This window comes from Muscardinus avellanarius, assembly GCF_963383645.1.
Source record: "Muscardinus avellanarius genome assembly, chromosome: 3".
Taxonomy (NCBI): Eukaryota; Metazoa; Chordata; class Mammalia; order Rodentia; family Gliridae; genus Muscardinus; species Muscardinus avellanarius.
Window position 1 is genome coordinate 116,097,078 of NC_137788.1, and position 19,506 is coordinate 116,116,583.

Below are 19,506 nucleotides of genomic sequence, written 5' to 3' on the forward strand. Positions count from 1 at the left end.
CTAACTGAAAACAATGATAGGAAGAGGAGAGAAAAAGCCGGAAGGGTTTCCTTTGGAAGAGCATGCATGTGGACCAAAGACACAGACAGGGGGTCGCCATGGTAACATTCAGAGCTTTATTCTTGCCAAAGTGTGGGGTTTGCGCTAACTCTGGCAGGCCGCCTTGATGAGGAAGCAAAGCCCAGAGTTCACCTGGGAGGGAGTTCTACATCTCTAGGAATAGCAGGGAAGGAAGGCTGGCGGGGCCGAAGCAGGGCGGTGAATTCTGGAGCAGGACTGTCCTGGTGCACTCAACAGCAGCAGTCGTCATCCTCACGGTCGCAACATGCGGGACCCCGGGACCTCATGGGGATAATTCCCAGACAGCAGCATCCTCCGGAGCCGCAGCAGCCTCCCGAGCTGCAGCACCCAGAGCCGCACCCGGAGCCGCACCCAGAGCTGCAGCACCCGGAATCCTCACAACAGCCAGAGGAGCCGGTGTTGCAGCCCTGGGGATGCTGGACCCAGCGTCTCAGGGGACTCACGCCGAAGGTCCGGGGAGCCAGGCAGCAGTAGCTGGTAGAACAAGGCGCAGAACACAGGTCTGGGGCATAGCCCTGGGAGGCCGAGCCACTGGCAGAGCCTTGAGCGTAATAGGTCTGGGAAGCAGGGTACTGCACGTAATACGTCTGGGTCTGGCATGGAGCCGGACACTTGACATAGGTCGTCTGGCATGGAGGCGGGCACTTCACATACGTCTGGCAGGGAGCCGGGCATTTCACGTATGTCATCTGGCGTGGCGCTGGGCACTTCACATACGTCTGGCAGGGAGGTGGGCACTTCACATATGTTGTCTGGCAGGGAGCTGGACATTTCACATACGTCTGGCAGGGAGCTGCGCATTTCACATAAGTTTGAGCGGGCACTGGAGCTGGGCATTTCACCACGGTTTGAACTGGGACCGGGGCTGGGCATTTCACGAAAGTTTGGGTCTGGCAGGGAGCAGGGCCCGTCACATAGACAGTCTGAGTTTGGCCTATGGCACCGCCGGCACCACCGCCAGCACCACCAGCACTGCCAACACCGCCAACACCGCCAGCACCTTGCGCAGACCCCATCCCCAGGCCTTTCACACAGGATGGAAAGGATTGAGGCTGCTTCTGCTGGTCACACATGTTGCTGCGGTTTTGCCAAATCTGAAAAGAGAGGTTTCATCAGAACTGTGGGGCTGGAAAGGCTTCCAGGGAAACCTGTAGCATCCCCACTGAATAGAGGGACCTGGAGGTATCAGCCCTTCGAAGCAGCAACAGCAGACAGGAGTATAGACTCCGAGCCGGGGATTCCAGCCTCAGCCCTATATCTTTACCTGGCTGTGTGACTTCAGACAAGTCACCACCATGCACCTCTGGGACTCGGTTTACAAGGGAGAAAGAAAAGGGCTTGGAAAAAGGATGTCTACGTTTCTACCCAACTCTCCTCAATCCCACACTTCTTTCTTTAGTCTCTGAATTAGCCCTGCAAAATGGCTATTCCCCAGCTCATTCCACCACTTCTCCCCAGGGCGGTTTCTTGTTCCACCTGCTCAGCCAGGGAAGGTACCCAGAGAAGGCAAATTTATGTCGGCAGATCCTGAGCTAACGTGAGTTTCAAGCTGAGCCAGACGGGGAGCAGAGAACAAGGCCAACATTGACTGCGTGTCTACCATTTGCTTCTTGGATCTGTTGGTTATCATATCATCTTATTAGCAAGTGGGTCCAAGAGAGGACCACACAAACCCAGAAAGAGGCATAGGATGGGGCATCCAGTTCTCTGAACTCCCAGCCCAGCTCACACCTGCCCCAGGCTCCGGGCTTCCCACGGGCATACCATCCTCCCCCTTCATGGCTGCCTTTTTCGTCTACTCCTCACTCCCTCTGCAGTCTACGTTCCTCCACCACAACCTTACCCGGACTCTGACCTTCGACAAGTTCCTAGCCTGGGTATAAAGACTCACCTTCGTTCTTGAAAGAAGCAAGACTGGAAGAAGCCAAGGATCTGAGGAGCTGGCAGTCAGGGAGACTTTTTATAGGGCAGGAATGAGGCAATTTAATGAGGCATCTCAATGAACTACCAGCGATCACGAGGCCAGGGCTGCTGGTACATTGGTGAGATTCCTCCCCAGGACGCCTGGCTCTGCACTCAGATGCAGGGCATGTCTCTGCTTGACACTGAATTTTCCCAAACACAAGATAAATGATTCTTGCTGCCTTTTTTTTTTTTTTGTGAAACAACCCATCTTCCTTTCCTAGAAGTTACCCGTGATGCCTGTGGCATCTGTCCCTAAGGAAGCCATTTCTAGGCCACTTGGTTCTTCAAGGACTTGTCCAAGATATAATCGGATTCTCTATTTTTCATACCTGTACAAATGCTACATCGTCTCTTTCTGGCCTAATAGCTAATGGTTTCCTTGGTCCCTTATGCTGGCCGAGGACGCCGGGCACAAAGAATTTGGGCAGGTGATGGCAATAAGCTCATCAAGAAAAGTTGTTTTCCATGGACCACCAGATTATTCTAAGTCCCTTGGGAAATATGGTGGGTATTTGATAATGACAGATCCCAGGGTCTCTATCTAAATTTTATCTCTTCAGTCTTCTCTGTTTTATGACCTACTTCCCCATCTTTACCTTCCTGGGCCTCCCTCCCAGGCTTAGATTTCTAAGAACCCCGGGTAGAAGGACTTGCAGCCAAGGAAACGCTGAGTGATAACAATAACAGTAGAATCTAATGTCTAGTTGGATATTTCTGTGTGTCAAACAACGTATGAGGCAGATGCCTTTATGGACAGATGCAAGCCAAGCCTGAAAGATGAAGGGAGGTGTTCCTCATTCAACGCAGGTAGGTCAGGGAATGAGAACTCAGGTGCAGGCAATCTGCTTTCATAGATGTGATCTTTATCTCTACAGTATGTTGTCTTTTATATCTAGGCAGAGCATCATCCTTGAACCTCTGCCACTTCTCCTTTCCCCAGAACAGTACATGTGGAAAGAAGGCAGGGATAGTATCTACTGAGCACTTAGCCTGCGCTGAAGACTTTCCTACCCGTCTTACCTGTGTTTAATCTTTGAAACAACCCCAGGAGGTAGGCTATGTTAGTTCCATATTTTACAGAAGAGAAAACTGAGTCCCAGAGGACTGGCTCACCAAGGTCACCCTTATCAGTAGGTAATGGAGTATCATTGGAACCCAACCCTGTCTAGTTTCAGAGACCACACTCTCCTCACTGCATGGTGTTGTGCTGTCCTTTGTAGGAGTCCATCTTGAATCTGAGCCAAATGCCCCTCCTTTGGATCAGCCAGGACCTCTCAGGTAAAAGATGCTCCTGTATATATTCAAGATAGATCCTTGATTCCCCTCCCTTCACCCGTGAGCTCTTAGGCTCTTATATTTCTGAAACAAAGAAAATACAAAGCCCCACTAGATCATAGAACCTCCTGCACTCCAAACTGTGTATGAAAGGTCTGTCCCCAAATAATTTGGAGAAACCGAGAAGGGAGGTTCAGCTCCAGGTTTGGAAGGTGTCCTGCTTCTTCCTATCATTTCATGGGCGAGTCACACCCCATAAACTCCTCTGTGAAGCCCACCAGTTCCTCATCCCGTGGGAGGGATGACTGAGGAGGGGTGTTGGTCTACCTCCTATAACCTCCTCTTAAAGCCCTTTGGTCCCTCATCCCTCAGGAGGGATGACTGAGGAGGGGTGTTGGTCTGCCTCCTATAACTTCCTCTTAAAGCCCTCTGGTACCTCCTCAGGAGGGATGACTGAGGAGGGATCCTGGTCCAGGTCATTTATGCTCTGTTCACCCTCTTGCTTTAATTGTTGTGCAAGTGGAGGGAAGGGGGGAGGAAAAATTTCTTAGTGGGGTCAGATCCTTCATGTGAATGTCTTGTCAAATTTAGTCTTCACAATATTGTCACAGTCAAAACAATTTGCCCAAGTTCTAGAAGTGATAGAAGCAGAATTTGAACCAGGTACCCAAAACTTCGAATTTTACTATTTTTCCACCACCACCTGCTGCTTCTGGCACAAACGTCCATGATGTTTTATGAACTATATTTTTCAGTCTCTCAGTAGGTAAATCATTAAGAAATTCTACAGATTACACATGGGGTGGGAGAGCTCTCACTGTACAGCAAAGAGGAATCCCTAAAAAGCCAGCTATTTTAGGGCGGGTCTATAAAATAGGATGGAGACTTTTCAGGGCACAAAGACGTAGCCTTGAGCTCTTGTCCCCTTCTGTCACTATCCTGTCCTGTGGTCTTCTGGTCCCAGTGCCCTGCCTTCTCCAGGCCTTTGCTCTTCCTCTCTAAGATTTTTCCTCCTGGCTAGCACATTCTATCCTCGTAGGGGTCTATTTTTCAAGGGGAAATGTATGCATCCACATCTGAGCTATCTTTGAATTTATTACCACTAGATTATATTTTTCAGGAGCTGGTAACTGGGGGCACATTCACTATATATCATTGTAGGATCATGAGTAAGTGCATGAATGGGGATGCTTTACCTCGAGCGGGCAGCCCAAACCAATTTTCCTCCATGCACCTGCACAGAGGCCATCCTGCCATTGGCCCATTCGTGCGTTTTGCACTCTCCAGGAGCTCTGATTGGCTCACTTCCTGCTCTGCAGAGTCAGGTTCTCACTAATGGTTTTGACATCTCTGGACAGGACTAACATCTCAGGTGAGAGATACTGCGCTCATGTTTCACCCAAATAGGTGGGTGGGTTGGGCTCCACCCGTTTCTATAGGCCTGGAAGGCAAGATATGGAGAGGCCAAATGACTGGTGCCATGGCCAGGATGAGTCACAGGGCTATCCTCAGAGTTTCCAGAACCTCCCTCCCATTTATCTCTTTGCACACAAGCTCATAGAATCCCTGAGTTGTGGATTCATGGAATAATCGTCCCTTAGACTCACAAGATAATAGGTAGAAAAAGTCATCTCCGGGGTGGAGGGATGAAAATCCACGTGAATCGCTGTTTAATACCTTCCAATGGGCTGTTCTTCTTAGAAAGATCTACTGGGTTTTTTGGGTTTTTTTTTTTTTTTTTGCGGTACTGGGGTTGAAACCTAGGGGCATTCTACCTCCAGGCTACACCCCCAGTCCTATTTTTTTGTCTTTTCCTTTTTTTTTTTTTTGGTGGTACTGGGGTTCCTGGAAACCCTTCTACCTCCGGGCTATGCTCCCAGACCTATTTTTATACTTTTTTATTTGGAAACAGGGTCTCTTAAGCCAGTGTGGCTGGCTTCGAACCTGCACGATCCTCCTGTCTCTGCCTCCCAAGCGCGGGGATTACAAGCGTGCGCCACCACGCCCGGCATCTTTTCCTTTTTGAAACAGATTCTCACTGAGTTGCAAAGGGCCTCACTAAGTGGTTCAGGCTGTCCGTGAACCGCGATCGTCTGGTCTCAGCCTCCCAAATGCTGGGATTACAAGCGTGCACCACCGTGCCCGGCAGATCTACTGGTTTTGAAAAACTCTCTGGAGTTCCTCTGGTTAGCTTGTCTCTGGAGTTCCCAGCTGAATAGTCAGGAATCGTATAGTGGATTAATCACTCAGGTTCCTTCCAGCACCGGCATCCATGAATCCTGACTATCCAGATGGTCATCTAGAGACGGGAGTAGGTGGGAGGGTGAGGAGTAGGGCTCTTCTTTCAACTCTAGTGAACTGCATTCCAGAAGGCTGCGACCTGCCCCACCAGCGCCCTAACCCCCCAGCCTTTCTCCATCCCAGTGCATTGACTTGGAAAGTGCAGGATCAGGGCTTGAAGCAGTGTTCTTCAGGATGTCAAACCAGGGCTCCATGAGGTGGAACAGGAAGGGTTGTTTTGTTTCCAACAACCTGAGACAGCAGAGCGTGTGTGTGTGTGTGTGTGTGTGTGTGTGTGTGTGTGTGTGTAGAGATGATAGATAGATAGATAGATAGATAGATAGATGATAGATAGATAGTTTTTTAGAGTACTGGGGATGGGACCCAGTAGCTTCCTTCCTCCAAGCTACACCCCAGCCCTATTTTTCTTAATCTTTATATTGAAACAGAGTCTCACTGAGTTGCAAAGGGCCTCACTAAGTCACTGAGGCTGTCCGCGAACTGCAATTCTCCTGTCTCAGCCTACCAAATGTTGGGATTATAGGTGTGCACCACTATGCTGGCTCAGCACAGATATATGACGAGCCCTAGGATTGCAGAGGAGAGCTCGGGAGGTAGGGTGCTACCCTGATGCTTCCAGATCTCTGAGTAACCCCATGAACACCTTCCACTCCTTCAGCCCCCCCTTCCAAGATGTCAAATAGCCACATTAGGCCTCCCTGGGTTTCAGCCATCTGTTTCCATGGCTGGACATTGGCTTCCTGAAGTGTGTACATTGCATGCAATGTATAGCATAGAGTTCACTCTTTTTGTGTGTGTTTGCGGTACTGGGGATAGAACCCAGGGGCATCCTACCTCTGACCTTCACCTCCAGCCCTATTTTTTATTCTTTATTTTGAAACAGGGTCTCACTGAGTTTCAAAGGGCCCCCCTAAGTAACTGAGGCTGTCCATGAATCGCGATCCTCCTGTCTCAGCCTCCCGAATGCTCAGATTACAAGTATGCACCAGAGTCCGCTCTTAAATGGGGAAAACGAGAGGCATTGGACACATTAAAAAAAAAAAAAGAAATATGTAGCTTTGGCTGGTGGGGAGTGTAAGAACAATAGGAGCAGTGATGACAAGCCAGGTTTATTTTATTTTATTTTATTTACTTTTTGGTACTGGAGATTAAACCCAGATTTATTCTACCTCTGGGCTACACCCCCAGCCCTATTATATTTTTATTTTGAAACAGGATCTCGCTAAGTTGCCGAAGCTGGCTTTGAACCCATGATCCTCCTCTCTCAGCCTCCCAAGTCCTAGGATTACAGGCGTGAGCCACCATGCCCCACTAAGCCAGGTTTATTTCAACAGCTTTCTTGGAAAGCCTGAGAGAGCCACTCTGGTGTCCAAATCAAATCTCTTGGTATTTTCAGTAAATTCATGTGAGCTCCCTGCGTGATCACAAGGCTTACACAGTTGTGCAAGACTGGACCTATCATATCCAACGCTTCTGCCTGTAGAGAGTCCTAAGTCAGCAGAGCTCCGTACCCAAGGTCTCCACGCCACCAGGCCAGAGAATGGAGAGCACAAGAGAACGATTTCACTGCATTCACATCCCGTCTGTTGAGTGGCTGGAAATAGGTTTCTTGTTGTCTCAGCTCTTGCTGCAGCAATCAGACAAGAGAAGGAAATCAAAGGAATCCACATAGGAAGAGAGGAAGTAAAACTATCCTCATTCGCAGACATGATCCTTTATCTGGAAGACCCAAAGAACTCAACCAAAAGACTTCTGGAGCCGATTGACAAATTCAGCAAAGTCACAGGTTACAAAATCAACCTAAAGAAATCAGTGGCTTTTCTTTATGCCAACAACGAATCCACAATGAAAGAAACAAAGAAAACAATTCCATTCACTATAACCTCAAAACCAATAAAATACCTAGGAATAAACCTAACCCAAGATGTAAAAGACCTCTACAACAAAAACTATAAAACATTAAAGAAAGAAATTGAAGAAGACCTTGGAAGATGGAAAGATCTCCCGTGCTCATGGATAGGCAGAATAAATACCATCAAAATGGCCATTCTGCCAAAACTGATGTATAGGTTCAATGCAATTCCCATTAAAATACCAGTGACATTCTTCACAGACCTAGAAAAATCAATCATGAACTTTATATGGAGAAAGAAAAGACCCAGAATAGCCAAAGCAATTCTCAGCAATAAGAAACATGCAGGAGGCATCACAATCCCAGACTTCAAACTATACTATAGAGCAATATTAGTAAAAACAGCATGGTACTGGCACAATAACAGATATACTGACCAGTGGATTAGAATAGAAGATACAGAAACAAACCCACACATCTTTAGTCAATTAATCTTTGACAAAGGGGCCAAACACATACGCTGGAGAAAAGACAGCCTTTTCAACAAGTGGTGCTGGGAGAACTGGCTAACCATTTGTAAAAAGATGAATCTAAACCCCTATATCTCACCAAACACAGGAATCAACTCGAGATGGATCAAAGACTTAGAAATTAGACCTGAGACTGTGCAGTTAGTAGAGGAGAACATAGGTTCAACACTACAACATATTGGCACAGGCAGTAACTTTCTCAACAAAACCTCCAAAGCTCAGGAAATTAAAGCAAGAATAAAAAAGTGGGATAACATCAAACTGAAAAGTTTCTTCTCATCAAAGGAAACTATCAATAACCTAAAGAGGAAGCCTACAGAATGGGAAAGGATCTTTACCACCGCCATTCTGATAGGGGGCTAATATCCAGAATATACAAAGAGCTCAAAAGACTCTACACTAGCAAAACAAACAACCCAATCAAGAAATGGGCAAATGAACTAAATAGACACTTCTCAAAAGAAGAGATACAAAGGGCCAATAGATACATGAAAAGATGTTCTTCATCACTGGCCATCAGGGAGATGCAAATCAAAACTACGCTGAGATTCCATCTAACCCCAGTCAGAGTGGCAAGCATAAAGAAATCAAATAACAACAAATGCTGGCAAGCATGTGGGGAAAGAGGAACTCTTTTACACTGTTGGTGGGAATGCAAACTAGTTCAGCCACTATGGAGATCTGTATGGAGATTCCTAAGAAAGGTGGGAATAGATCCACCATATGATCCAGCCCTACCACTCCTGGGTATCTTTCCAAAGGGGTTGAATTCAGAGAACTACAGCAACATATGCATACCTATGTTCATAGCAGCACAATTCGTAATAGCCAAAATATGGAACCAACCCAGATCTCCATCAACAGATGAATGGATAGAAAACTGTGGGAAATACACACAATGGAATTCTATTCAGCCATAAAGAAGAGCAAAATTATATCATTTGAAAGAAGATGGAAAGCCCTGGAGAACATTATGTTAAGTGAGATCAGCCAAGCACAGAAGGAGAAGGTACATATGTTTCCTCTAATATGCCCAAACTAGGGAACACAGAGGATACCAGTGGGACTCCAGATAATGGAGGGGAAATACCAGCAAATTTTGAATGGAAAGATAGGAGAGGAGGAAGGCTGATCTTGATTAATGAGGGTCTACATCTGAACATGTGTAAAATTATGAATAAGACATGGTTATCCTGGACAACCATTGGTGGGAGGGGGGAAGGGAAAACAGGGGTGGGGGGGAGAGGGCACCAAATATAGTTTAAAGGTATACTATTTATGTTCAATAAAAAAATTGTTAAAAGAAAAAAAAAGTTGTCTCAGACTGAATGTGGTGGGGCATACCTATTATTAGGAGTAATTGGGAGGCTGAAACAGGAGGATCACAGGTTTAAGGCCAGCCTCAACAATTTAGCGTCACCTGCAGGAACCTAAAGAATCTCTGTTTCAAATTTAAAAAGCAAGCTGGAGCCGGGCATGGTAGCACACATTTGTAATCCCCGCACTTGGGAGTCTGAGACAGGAGGATCGCACAGGTTTGCTCGCAGTCAGCCTCAGCTACTTAGTGAGGCTCTCAGCAACTTAGTGAGACTCTGTTTCCAAATAAAATATAAAATAGGTCTGGGAGTATAGCCCGGAGGTAGAAAGCCCCTGGGTTCCACCCTCAGTACCACAAAAAAAAAAAAAAAAATTTAAGCCAGGTGTGTTGGCGCAAGTTTGTAATCCCAGCATTTGGGAGGCTGAGACAGGAAGTTTGCAGTTCACAGATAGCCTCAGATACTACTTAGTGAGGCCCTTTGCAACTCAGTGAGACCCTGTTTCAAAATAAAAACTAAAAGATAGAAGTGGGTTTATTGCTCAAAGGTAGAATGTCCCTGGGTTCCATCCCCAGTACCTCAGTAAAAAAAAAAAGGGGGGGGGGACTGAGGGTGTAGCTCACAGGTGGAATGCCCCTGGGCTCAAGCACTGGTTCCTCAGTGAGGGTGTAGCTCACAGGTGGAATGCCCCTGGGCTCAAGCACTGGTTCCTCAGTGAGGGTGTAGCTCACAGGTGGAATGCCCCTGGGCTCAAGCACTGGTTCCTCAGTGCCCTTCTCAAAAATCAGTTGTCCTGCCGAGTGTGGTGGCGCACGCTTGTAATCCCCGCGCTTGGGAGGCGGAGAGAGGAGGATCGCGCAGGTTCAAAGCCAGCCACACTGGCTTAAGAGACCCTGTTTCCAAATTTTAAAAAGTATAAAATAGGTCTGGGAGTGTAGCCCGGAGGTAATACGGTTTCCAGGAACCCCAGTACAAAAAATTATAATTGTGCTGGTCTCAAAAGTACGTGTGTGTGTGTGTGTGTGTGTGTGTGTGTGTGTGTGTGTTACTGTGGATTGAACCCTGGGTCATTCTGCCTTTGGGCTACATCCCCAGATCTATTTATTTGTTTATTTATTTGTTTTTGTAACAAAGGCTCGCTAAGTTTCAGAGGGTCTTGATAAGTTGTTGAAGCTGGGCATGAACCTGCGATCCTCCTGTCTCAGCCTCCCAAGTACTAGGATTGCAGGCATGCGCCACCATACCTGGCTCAGTAGTATTTTAACCAGACAGTATCCACATACAATATATTCTCTGAGAGTCAGCTCTCAGATAGATGTGGGGGCCCTTCTGCTGTCTTAATCGCAATTCTTTTAAAAAACAGGGGGAGTCATATTGTCTTAAAAATGTAAGGCTTGTACAAATATACTTTTAGTTTCTGTAAATAGGATTTTCTGTCTCAACAATTTAAGTGACCTGTCTTTCTAATCATGATTTTTCTTAAGGTTAATTTTGCCTGGAATTCTAGTCGACTCTTTTTTGTTGGCTTCAAAATCACTGAAGTTGATATTTTCTAGAAAGTGTGAGCATATTAAGAATTACTTCGTTAATATTTATTAGGTTAGGGTATTTTTATTCTCCAGTCCCAATAAAAATTGCATCTGTCTTCCTACCTAAGGAAGAGAACTGAGATAGGTAAAAGAAGAAAAGATAAAAAGAAACAAAAACAATCAGCGCTGGAGTGGTGACTCACACCTGTAATCCCAGTTCTTGGGAGGCTGAGACAGGAGGATTGAACATTGGAGACTAGCCTCAGCTACTTAGCAAGATCCTGTTTCAAAATACAAAATAAAAAGGGCTGGGGGTGGAGCTCGGAGGTAGAACATCCGTGGGTTCAATCCCCAGTGCCAAGAAACAAAACACAATGCAACAGAACAGTCAGATTGAGACTTTAAAATGAATTTAATATGGCAAAGCACAGGCCTTAGAATCTTTAACAATCTAATGAAGAACACAAGTATTGACAGGAGGCCAAAGGAAAGCAAATCCTCAAGATGCAAGAGCTGGTGGCTGCTGCTGCAAAGCCAGCTGTGTGTGTTCATCTGGCCAGGACGCAGGGCGCAGAGGAGCCAGAGGAGGCGGCGGGACAGCAGGAGACGTCAGGCTGCGGCGCCAGCTTGGCCCTTGAATCCTTCTATCTTGCTCTTCAGTGCTCTGCACAGCCCAGCTCAGCAGCAACCCCCAGACTGCTGGCCCCCGCCACAGCTGCTGCCACTGCCGCCACTGCTGCCACAGCATCCACCACCGCCACCGCCGCTGCTACAGCAGCTGCTGCCACCACCGCTGCTCCCACAGCAGCCACCGCCACCACCACTGCTGCAGCAGCCCGAGCTCTGGTGTCTGCGGTGAAGGGACCTGCGGGGCCGGTGGTGGCTCAGGCAGCAGCCGCCACCTCCACCCCCAGAGCTGCAGCAGCCCCCGGAGCTGGAGCCGCAGCAGGAGGAGACCGGGGGACACTTGGGGGGACACTTGGGGGCGGGGCACTTGGGAGGGCACTTGGGGGCGCACTTGGGAGGGGGCTGGCACTGCTGCTGGCTCTGCTGGCAGGACATCTTGGTGAGGCTTTGATAGACCTAAATGATAAAACAGAAACATATATAGAAACTCAATATCTAAAATAAATATCTAATTTAGATATCAATATCTAAATTAAAATTTTTCTTATTTGGAAATCCAGGGTGATATAGGGAAGGATTTCCCAACTAGGCGCATCGATAGAAACCTCTTGGAAAGAAGGAACGTGTCTTCTTTCTGTCTCTCTAGGACGTTCCATGGTTCTTGGCATGTGTGAAGGAGTTACCTAGTTTATTTTGAGCAACACTTGAAATACTGGAATAGATGTCTCAGGCCATTGCAAAGATCTGGTAAGTATTGCAATTCTGCCCACATGAATCTATTTAGAAATGGAGTTCAGAAATAGGTAAAAATCACATATATCATATATAGGTCTGGGGGCACATGCCTAAGATCCCAGTAGTTAGGAGGCTGAGACAGGAGGATCCTAGGTTCAAGGCCAGCCTCAGCGACTCAGTGAAGCCCTTGACAACTTAGTAAGCTGATTTCAAAATAAAAAATAAAAAATAAAAAAAACTGAGGTGGAGCTCAGAAGTAGAATGCCCCTTGGTTCAATCCCTAGTACCTCAAATGTATCAATACCGATATATATTTGGGATATACATAATCCTCCACATTAGTCCAGTCTTTGGTAGGGCTGCAGCAACCCCCAACCACTTATCATCTCCCCTTTGGACCAAAGCGACAGCCTTTCCCAGGTCGGTTCCTGCTTTTTCCAGAGCACACCATGCCTCCTGACCATGTCCTTGTTCTTGGTCATCCCTCCTCCTCCTCCTCCTCCTCCTCCTCCTCCTCCTCCTCCTCCTCCTCCTCCTCCACGCCCCGCTACTCCCTTTCCCAGAGTCTCTCTCTAGCCCCATCTCCATCCTGCTAGGAGGCCCCTCCAGCGTCCCATAGAAACACTCACCTTGTTCTCAGACACAGCCACGGATGCGTCTCAGAGGAGGCAGACGGATGAGGAGCCAGCAGCAGGGACGCCTTTTATATAGGCTCCCAGGACCGGGCATCAGATGAGCCAAGCCTCTGGAAGGAGCGGACGTGCTTGTTGTGTAAGTGGACTGCATGCAGGGTTAGTCCTGACATTCCCCGGCTTCTTTATTCTTTCTGTGTGGACCAGGTGTTGTGGGAATGCACAGACTCCCCGTCTGGGGCATGACGGGGTGCTGGGAAAGATGGATACTTCTTGTGAGTCAGACCCTTTTCTAGGCTGGGGTCTCAAGGCACAGGCTCAGGACTTTGGCTTTAGCAGGGGGTCCACCGCTCTGGGTAACTTCCTTCCCAACCTCTCTCCTGACCCTCAGGAAGAGCTTTTGACACTAGAGAGTCCAAGTCCACATCAAATAGAGCTTCCAACACATTGCAGCTGAATTTCAGCTGGAGGCAATGTGCCTCCCCTGGGTGGGTCAATCCTGAGTGGCTGGTCTACCCCAGGTCTCATCTAGTCTCATAGAAAAAGTATTCGCCACACTCTTAGACCAGACCAAGAGCCCACTGCTACCTGGGGAGAGAGATGCCCCTCCGTCAGGGTACCCTAGCCTTCAGATTTCTCCTCCAAGAGCTGTTCAGCCTGGAATTCAAAGGTTGGCGTATCTGCCTGCTTCTACCTAGATTACCAATGGATGTGTAGCTCTCAAAGGGTCTCTTGAGTAGAAGTGTCTGAGGTTTGTGTTGAGCGTTGTGCGTGTGATTCTGCCCCTTTTAAATCACTCATGAAAACTAGTCAGGGAGCCGAAGATTGTGCCACTCCAGGAACCGCTTCCGAAAAGAATCTCTCTGTGTCAAGTGTTGGAGTGTGTATGCACACACACACCTCTTACAACTATCCAAAAAATACTGTCCTTTTCCTCAATGATAAGGAGCTCTTAATGAGAAAAATATCATTCTCATCTGTGAAAACAATTCTTCCCTTCCCCATCAAAACACCTGAAACAGATAAGAAACATAAAGAAGTGTGGAATGAGTTTCTCTTACTTTCAGAAAGGTTATAAAGGCAACTGACTCCTAATACAGCAAATAATATTAATTTCTCTTTCCATATATATATTATATATCTTGTATATTAGTATATTATATATGTGATAGTATATGCATACAATAATATAACATATTATATAATACAGTATATGATATATAATATAAGTGGTATTATATACTATGTAATCACAAAGTACTTTGGGAGATACCTATTATGTAAAACAGATGCCTGATGATGACCAAGTTTTAACACATATGAAGTTGTTAATGAGGGCAAGAGAGATGACGAAATCCCTGCATTTTCTCTCTATGAAAACAGAAATTATCTGCTTTTATAGTAACTTCTGCTATTTCCAACTCAGAAAATGAGCACTGGCATGCATGGGTGGGGTTGTTGGGAAGGGAATACTTTTGTGGCCAGTGTATCTATGGGAATTTCTTCCTATCAGCCACATTTCTCTTTCAGCTCAATGCCACGTGTCCCCAGTGTCTATGACTGGCAGGTTGGCTATGGACGGCTGTTGTAACCAGCAGCAGCATATCTGAGCCTTTAATCTGTACCCAGCACTGCCCTAGCTATGTGAAAAATGAAGGTGAATTAATCTAGGAAAAATGAATATATGACTAATCTCTGAAGAGGGATTTGATAAAATGTAGGGTTAGATCATAAAGTAAACTCTTGGAAAATTCAAAATAACAGCCCATCTATAATATAACCTGTATCATCTTTACATTTAGGCTTTCTTCCTAAGTTTAAACAAATTGAATAAAAGCTGGAAAGACTTATAATTATTAGAAAGTTGGCCACAATTATATCATTATTTATAGGTGGAGGGTATAAACTATTTTAATGTAAGAAATTTGTATTAATTAGAAAGCCTTCCTAGTAAGATATCAGATACTAATATAACTTAGATTGAAATTAGGAACAGAAATGACAATTTCCATAATAGCCCCCAAGTTCAAAGTTAGAAATCAATTTGATAAAAAATTAGAACCTAAATTAAAATAACTATGAAACAACCCACAAAAGAGTTAAGTAAGTGGAGAAACATACTCTTCTTTTTGAAGAAAAGAAATTTGTTTTTCTATGCCAATTTGTAGTCTTCATAAAGACCCTGTCAAAATTCAAATTTTGTTGAGAACATAAATTACCGGCTATTTATTTATTTATTTATTTATTGTGGTACTGGGGGTGGAACCCAGGGGCATTCTACCTCCAGGATATACTCCCAGACCTATTTATACTTTATTTGGAAACAGGATCTTCACTAAGTTGCTGAGAGCCTCACTAAGTAGCTGAGGCTGGCTTCGAGCCTACGCAATCCTCCTGTCTCTGCCTCCCAAGTACTGGGATTACAAATGTGCACTCACCCAGCTTAATTACTAAGTTTTAAATGTCCTTCAAAAACCATTCATATTATTTGGAATTCTTCTTTATTTGGTGTTTGTTTGTTTGTTTGTTTATGGTACTGGGGTTTCTGGAAACCCTTCTACTTCCGGGCTACACTCCCAGACCTATTTTATGTCTTTTTATTTGGAAACAGAGTCTCTTAAGCCAGAGAGGCTGGCTTCGAACCTGTGTGATCCTCCTGTCTCTGCCTCCCAAGCGCAGGGATTCCAAGAGTGCACCACCACGCCCAGCCTGGAATTCTTCTTTAAAATAGACTTATCTCTTAGCCCACATGTGTTAGTCAGCTTTCCGTTGCTGTGACAAGACACCTGAGGCAAGTCAACTTAAAGGAGAAAATGTTTATTCTGACTCATGGTTTCTGAGGTTTCCCTCCATGGTCACTCAGACTTGTGGCTTTAGACCTGTGGCAGCACAGTGCATCAGGACAGGAGTATGTGGTAGAAGAATCTTCTCACTTCATAACATCCAAAGAACAAAGAGAGAGAGAAATATTGGGGTCCCGAAGAAGAAGGTCTTGGGGTTCCAAATTCCCCTTAGAAGACACGCCCTCAATGTCTTAACTTCCTTCCACTAGACTCTGCCTTCTGAACCCCCCACTACCTCCCAGTAGCATCAGTGGCCAAGCCTTTAACACAACAAGCTTTGGGGGATACTTTAAATCCAACTATAGCAATTTATTTGTTTGCCAATAATTTCTATCAATGTGTATCTGTGTGTATTTATACAATACTTTGGGTTATAATTGAATGCTACATTATCTATTTAGTTTTTTCACTTTGTCCAGCTTTGGCTACTGGGAGTCTTCTCAGTTTGACTCACCTACCCCTTTAACAGGCCTATAATTAGCTATTTTTGCTAATCAGCACTCACATTTTTTGTTGCATAATGGTATTTATTTTTTTTTATAGTCATATTCTTTTATTGCTCTTTGTTATTTACATAGAAATGATATTCCTAGGCTTTAGGGTAAGTATAAGTTTAATTTTATAAGAGACCACCAAACTATTTTCTAAAGTAGTTGTATGAGTTTGCTCTTACTTCTTTATTTATTTATTTACTTATTTATTTATTTTATTGGTGCACTGTATTCATACATCATAGTGGGATACAAACTTTTGTAGACATAAATGCACACATCGCCCAGTCAGCCTCCACCCGATCCCCACCCCATTCCCTCCCCATCCCTCCTTGCCATGCTTGGCTTAGTGGTTGACATCTAGTATTATAGCAATTTATCCAAAATTAAAAATGATAATCTCACATAACAGTTTCATTTGTCTGATACCAAACTTTTGATGACTTAAAGATAATATTTCAATATTTCTTTTTGTTTTCTTTCTTACCAGAGAATTTTTTTTCTATTTTTTTAGGTGAAACTATCATATATTTATATATTTATTTTTCAGAAAAAATCTATCCTAATATGGAATATGGATTCTAGATACCCAAAACGATCTTGAAAAGAACAAAGCTAGAAGATATATATTTTCTAATTTTAAACCATATAAAGCTACAATAATTGAAACAGTGTAGTATTGTTCTAAAGGCAGATATATAAACCATTGGAGTTAAATACAAGCCTAGAGCTAAATTCTTCCCTATATTATCAAGTTATTTTTGACAAGGTTTCCATGAACATTTGGTGGTGGAAATAATAATCTTTTAACTAAATATTGTTGAAAAATAATAATTACATGGAAAAGAATAAAATTGGACCCTTACCTAATCCCATATACAAGTATTAACTCAAAATAGATAAAAGACCTAAATATACATCTTAAGACTATAAACTTTTAGGAGAAAATCTGGGTCATAAAACCTCACAACATTGAAATTGGCAGTGATTTCTTGGATATGATTTCAATGGCACAGGCAACAGAAGAGTATACAAACTCCCTAAAAAATAAAAAAATATATTGTATATCCAAAGACAATGTAAACAGAGTTAAAAGTTACTAATAGAATGGGATAAAATATTTCCAAATGCTATATCTGAAGATATATTAATATTCCAACTAGAAATCCTAAAAATTAACAACAATAAAGGCAAACAATACCATTTAGAGATAGGTATAAGACTAACATAAATAATGAATCTCCACAGATAACCAATCTTAGTTGTCTGTTGGATGGAAAATCTTGTTTCTCTGGTTCTGGTGTGTGTTACCTATTTCTTCTTTGTAGTTAATCTCTTTGAGTATTTTCTCTAGTGCTGGTTTTGAATACATAAATTCCTTCAGTTTCTGTTTGTCATGGAAGCTTCTTATTTCTCCATCTAATTTGATAGAAAGTTTTTCTGGGTAGGAAATTTTTGGCTGGAAGTTGTTTTCTTTCAGAGTTTGGAATATGTTACTCCAAGCCCTTCTGGCTCTCATGACTTGGTTTGGGAAGTCTGGAGTGATTTTAATTGGTTTGCCTCTGAATGTCACTTGGCCCTTTGTTTTTGTTGCCTTTAAGATTCTCTGCTTGGCTTCCACATTGGTCATTTTGACAATGATGTGGCGTGGGGATCCTCTTCTCCGATCCTGTCTAAAGAGAGTTCTATAAGTTTCCTGGATCTGTGTATCAACCTCTTGCTCTATGTTTGGAAAATTTTCTGCTATTACTTCCTTGAAGAGATTGTTGATCCCTTTGGTATCACTTTCTTTTCCCTCCTCTATTCCAAGTATTCTTAGGTTAGCTCTCTTAAAATGGGCCCATATTTCTTCAATGTCAGATTCCTGCTGTTGGATATTTTTTTCTAGATTAGAAACTATGCGTTCATTTTTGGAATGATCATCTTCTAAGAGCGAGATTCTGTTCTCCATGTGGTCTAATCGGTTGTTTGTGCTTTGAATTGAGGCCTTTACTTCATTAATTGCATCCTTTATCTCTTTTTGGCTCTCTCTGAGTTCTTTTCGAAGCACCTCTATTATTTCTACAGTTATTTTCCTGATTTGATCTTCTAGAAATCTCTGATTTTCTGTTTTATCGGGTTCTGATGTTGTGGGGTTGTGGGCATTCATTGCTCCAGTGTTATTCCTCTTTCCCATGATTTCGGAAGTTTGTGCCTTCTCTGGGTTCTTCCCTTGGGTCACTATGACTTCACTTAAGGTGCTCTGGATCTAGAGTCTGTAGTATCTCAGACCCCACTACTCCTTTACTGGGTTGTATCACAGAGTCTCCAACCCAGGGAGTCGATAGAGGCTGCTTTAGACTGTGGGGGGTGCCAGGTTGCACGTTCTCCTTTGGTGTGATATCTCTGCCACCGCCACTCCCCCACTGGGTCAAGTCCCAGGAAGTACAGTACTGGGATTTCTCCTCTGTGGCCCACAATTTGACTCACTGTTCTTGAGTTCGCAGATGTAGCTGTACTGGACTCGTTGAATTCGCTGCTGCTGCCGCCGGTGGCAATATGGCGCCGCTGCTACGCCCTCGGCCGTGAGGCTGGCTTATTTCTTCTTGGTTTTGAATTCCACTCTGAGTTCTTGCAGCGTGTGCTGAGCTCAGCCACTGGGAGCTTTAGATGTTCCCTGCGCTGAAAAATCCCACCTGGCTGTTCCGCAGGGCTCACCTCAGCTTGCTGTAGCCGTCTGGTGAACTCGCCGCTGCCACCTGCAGTATGGCGCTGCTGCCGCGTCCTTGGGCGTGAGGCCGGTGTATCTCCTCTGTGGCTCTGAGCTCTGTTCTTAGACCGCTTTCTCTCTGGAGCCTGGTGATTTTTTTGTTTCTTTGGTGATGGTGTTTTCTGGCTATGAAAGGCACTGATTTTGTGGTAATGGAGATTGGTTGTTAGCGGGGCTCTTAAGCCCCGCTTTTCTCAGTCGCCATCTTCCCGGAAGTTGTATAATTGTATTTAGAAACTAAGACCTGGATGCCAGCGGTGCTCACCACTGCTGGGGTATCACTGCTTCTAGGCCCTCCCAGAAGACAGAGGGAGGTAACACACATGTACACAGCAGTGCATGTCACACATACATCATATACACCTATAATTGTCTGTCTACACAACATGATAGCTTTTAATTCAACATTATCAATAAGCACATTAGAAGTTATTTTGATTATCTTGGTCTTCTATAACAGAAAAACCTAGAATGAGTGGCTTAACTATTTATTTCTCGGATTTCTGGAGTTTGGAAATTCTAAACAAGGTCTGGGCCAGTTTGGTTCTTGGGGAGGGCCCTCTCCTCCTGGACTGTAGAT

At 44.6% G+C, this 19,506-nt stretch overlaps 2 protein-coding genes across 2 annotated transcripts; both read right to left on the bottom strand.

Moving 5' to 3' along the window:
* Positions 1 to 290: 290 nt before the first annotated feature.
* KPLCE (KPRP N-terminal and LCE C-terminal like protein) lies at positions 291 to 1,154 on the bottom strand (the record flags this gene model as incomplete). Its single annotated transcript, XM_080691945.1, has 1 exon — positions 291 to 1,154. One exon carries the CDS (start codon positions 1,152 to 1,154, stop codon positions 291 to 293), a length of 864 nt encoding a protein of 287 aa, XP_080548071.1.
* A 10,373-nt stretch (positions 1,155 to 11,527) lies between these two features.
* On the bottom strand, positions 11,528 to 11,911 carry LOC308260563 (uncharacterized protein; the record flags this gene model as incomplete). The annotated part of the gene is made up of 1 exon (XM_080691950.1): positions 11,528 to 11,911. The coding sequence occupies one exon, from the start codon at positions 11,909 to 11,911 to the stop codon at positions 11,528 to 11,530; it is 384 nt and encodes a 127-aa protein (XP_080548076.1).
* Between the last annotated feature and the right edge of the window lie 7,595 nt (positions 11,912 to 19,506).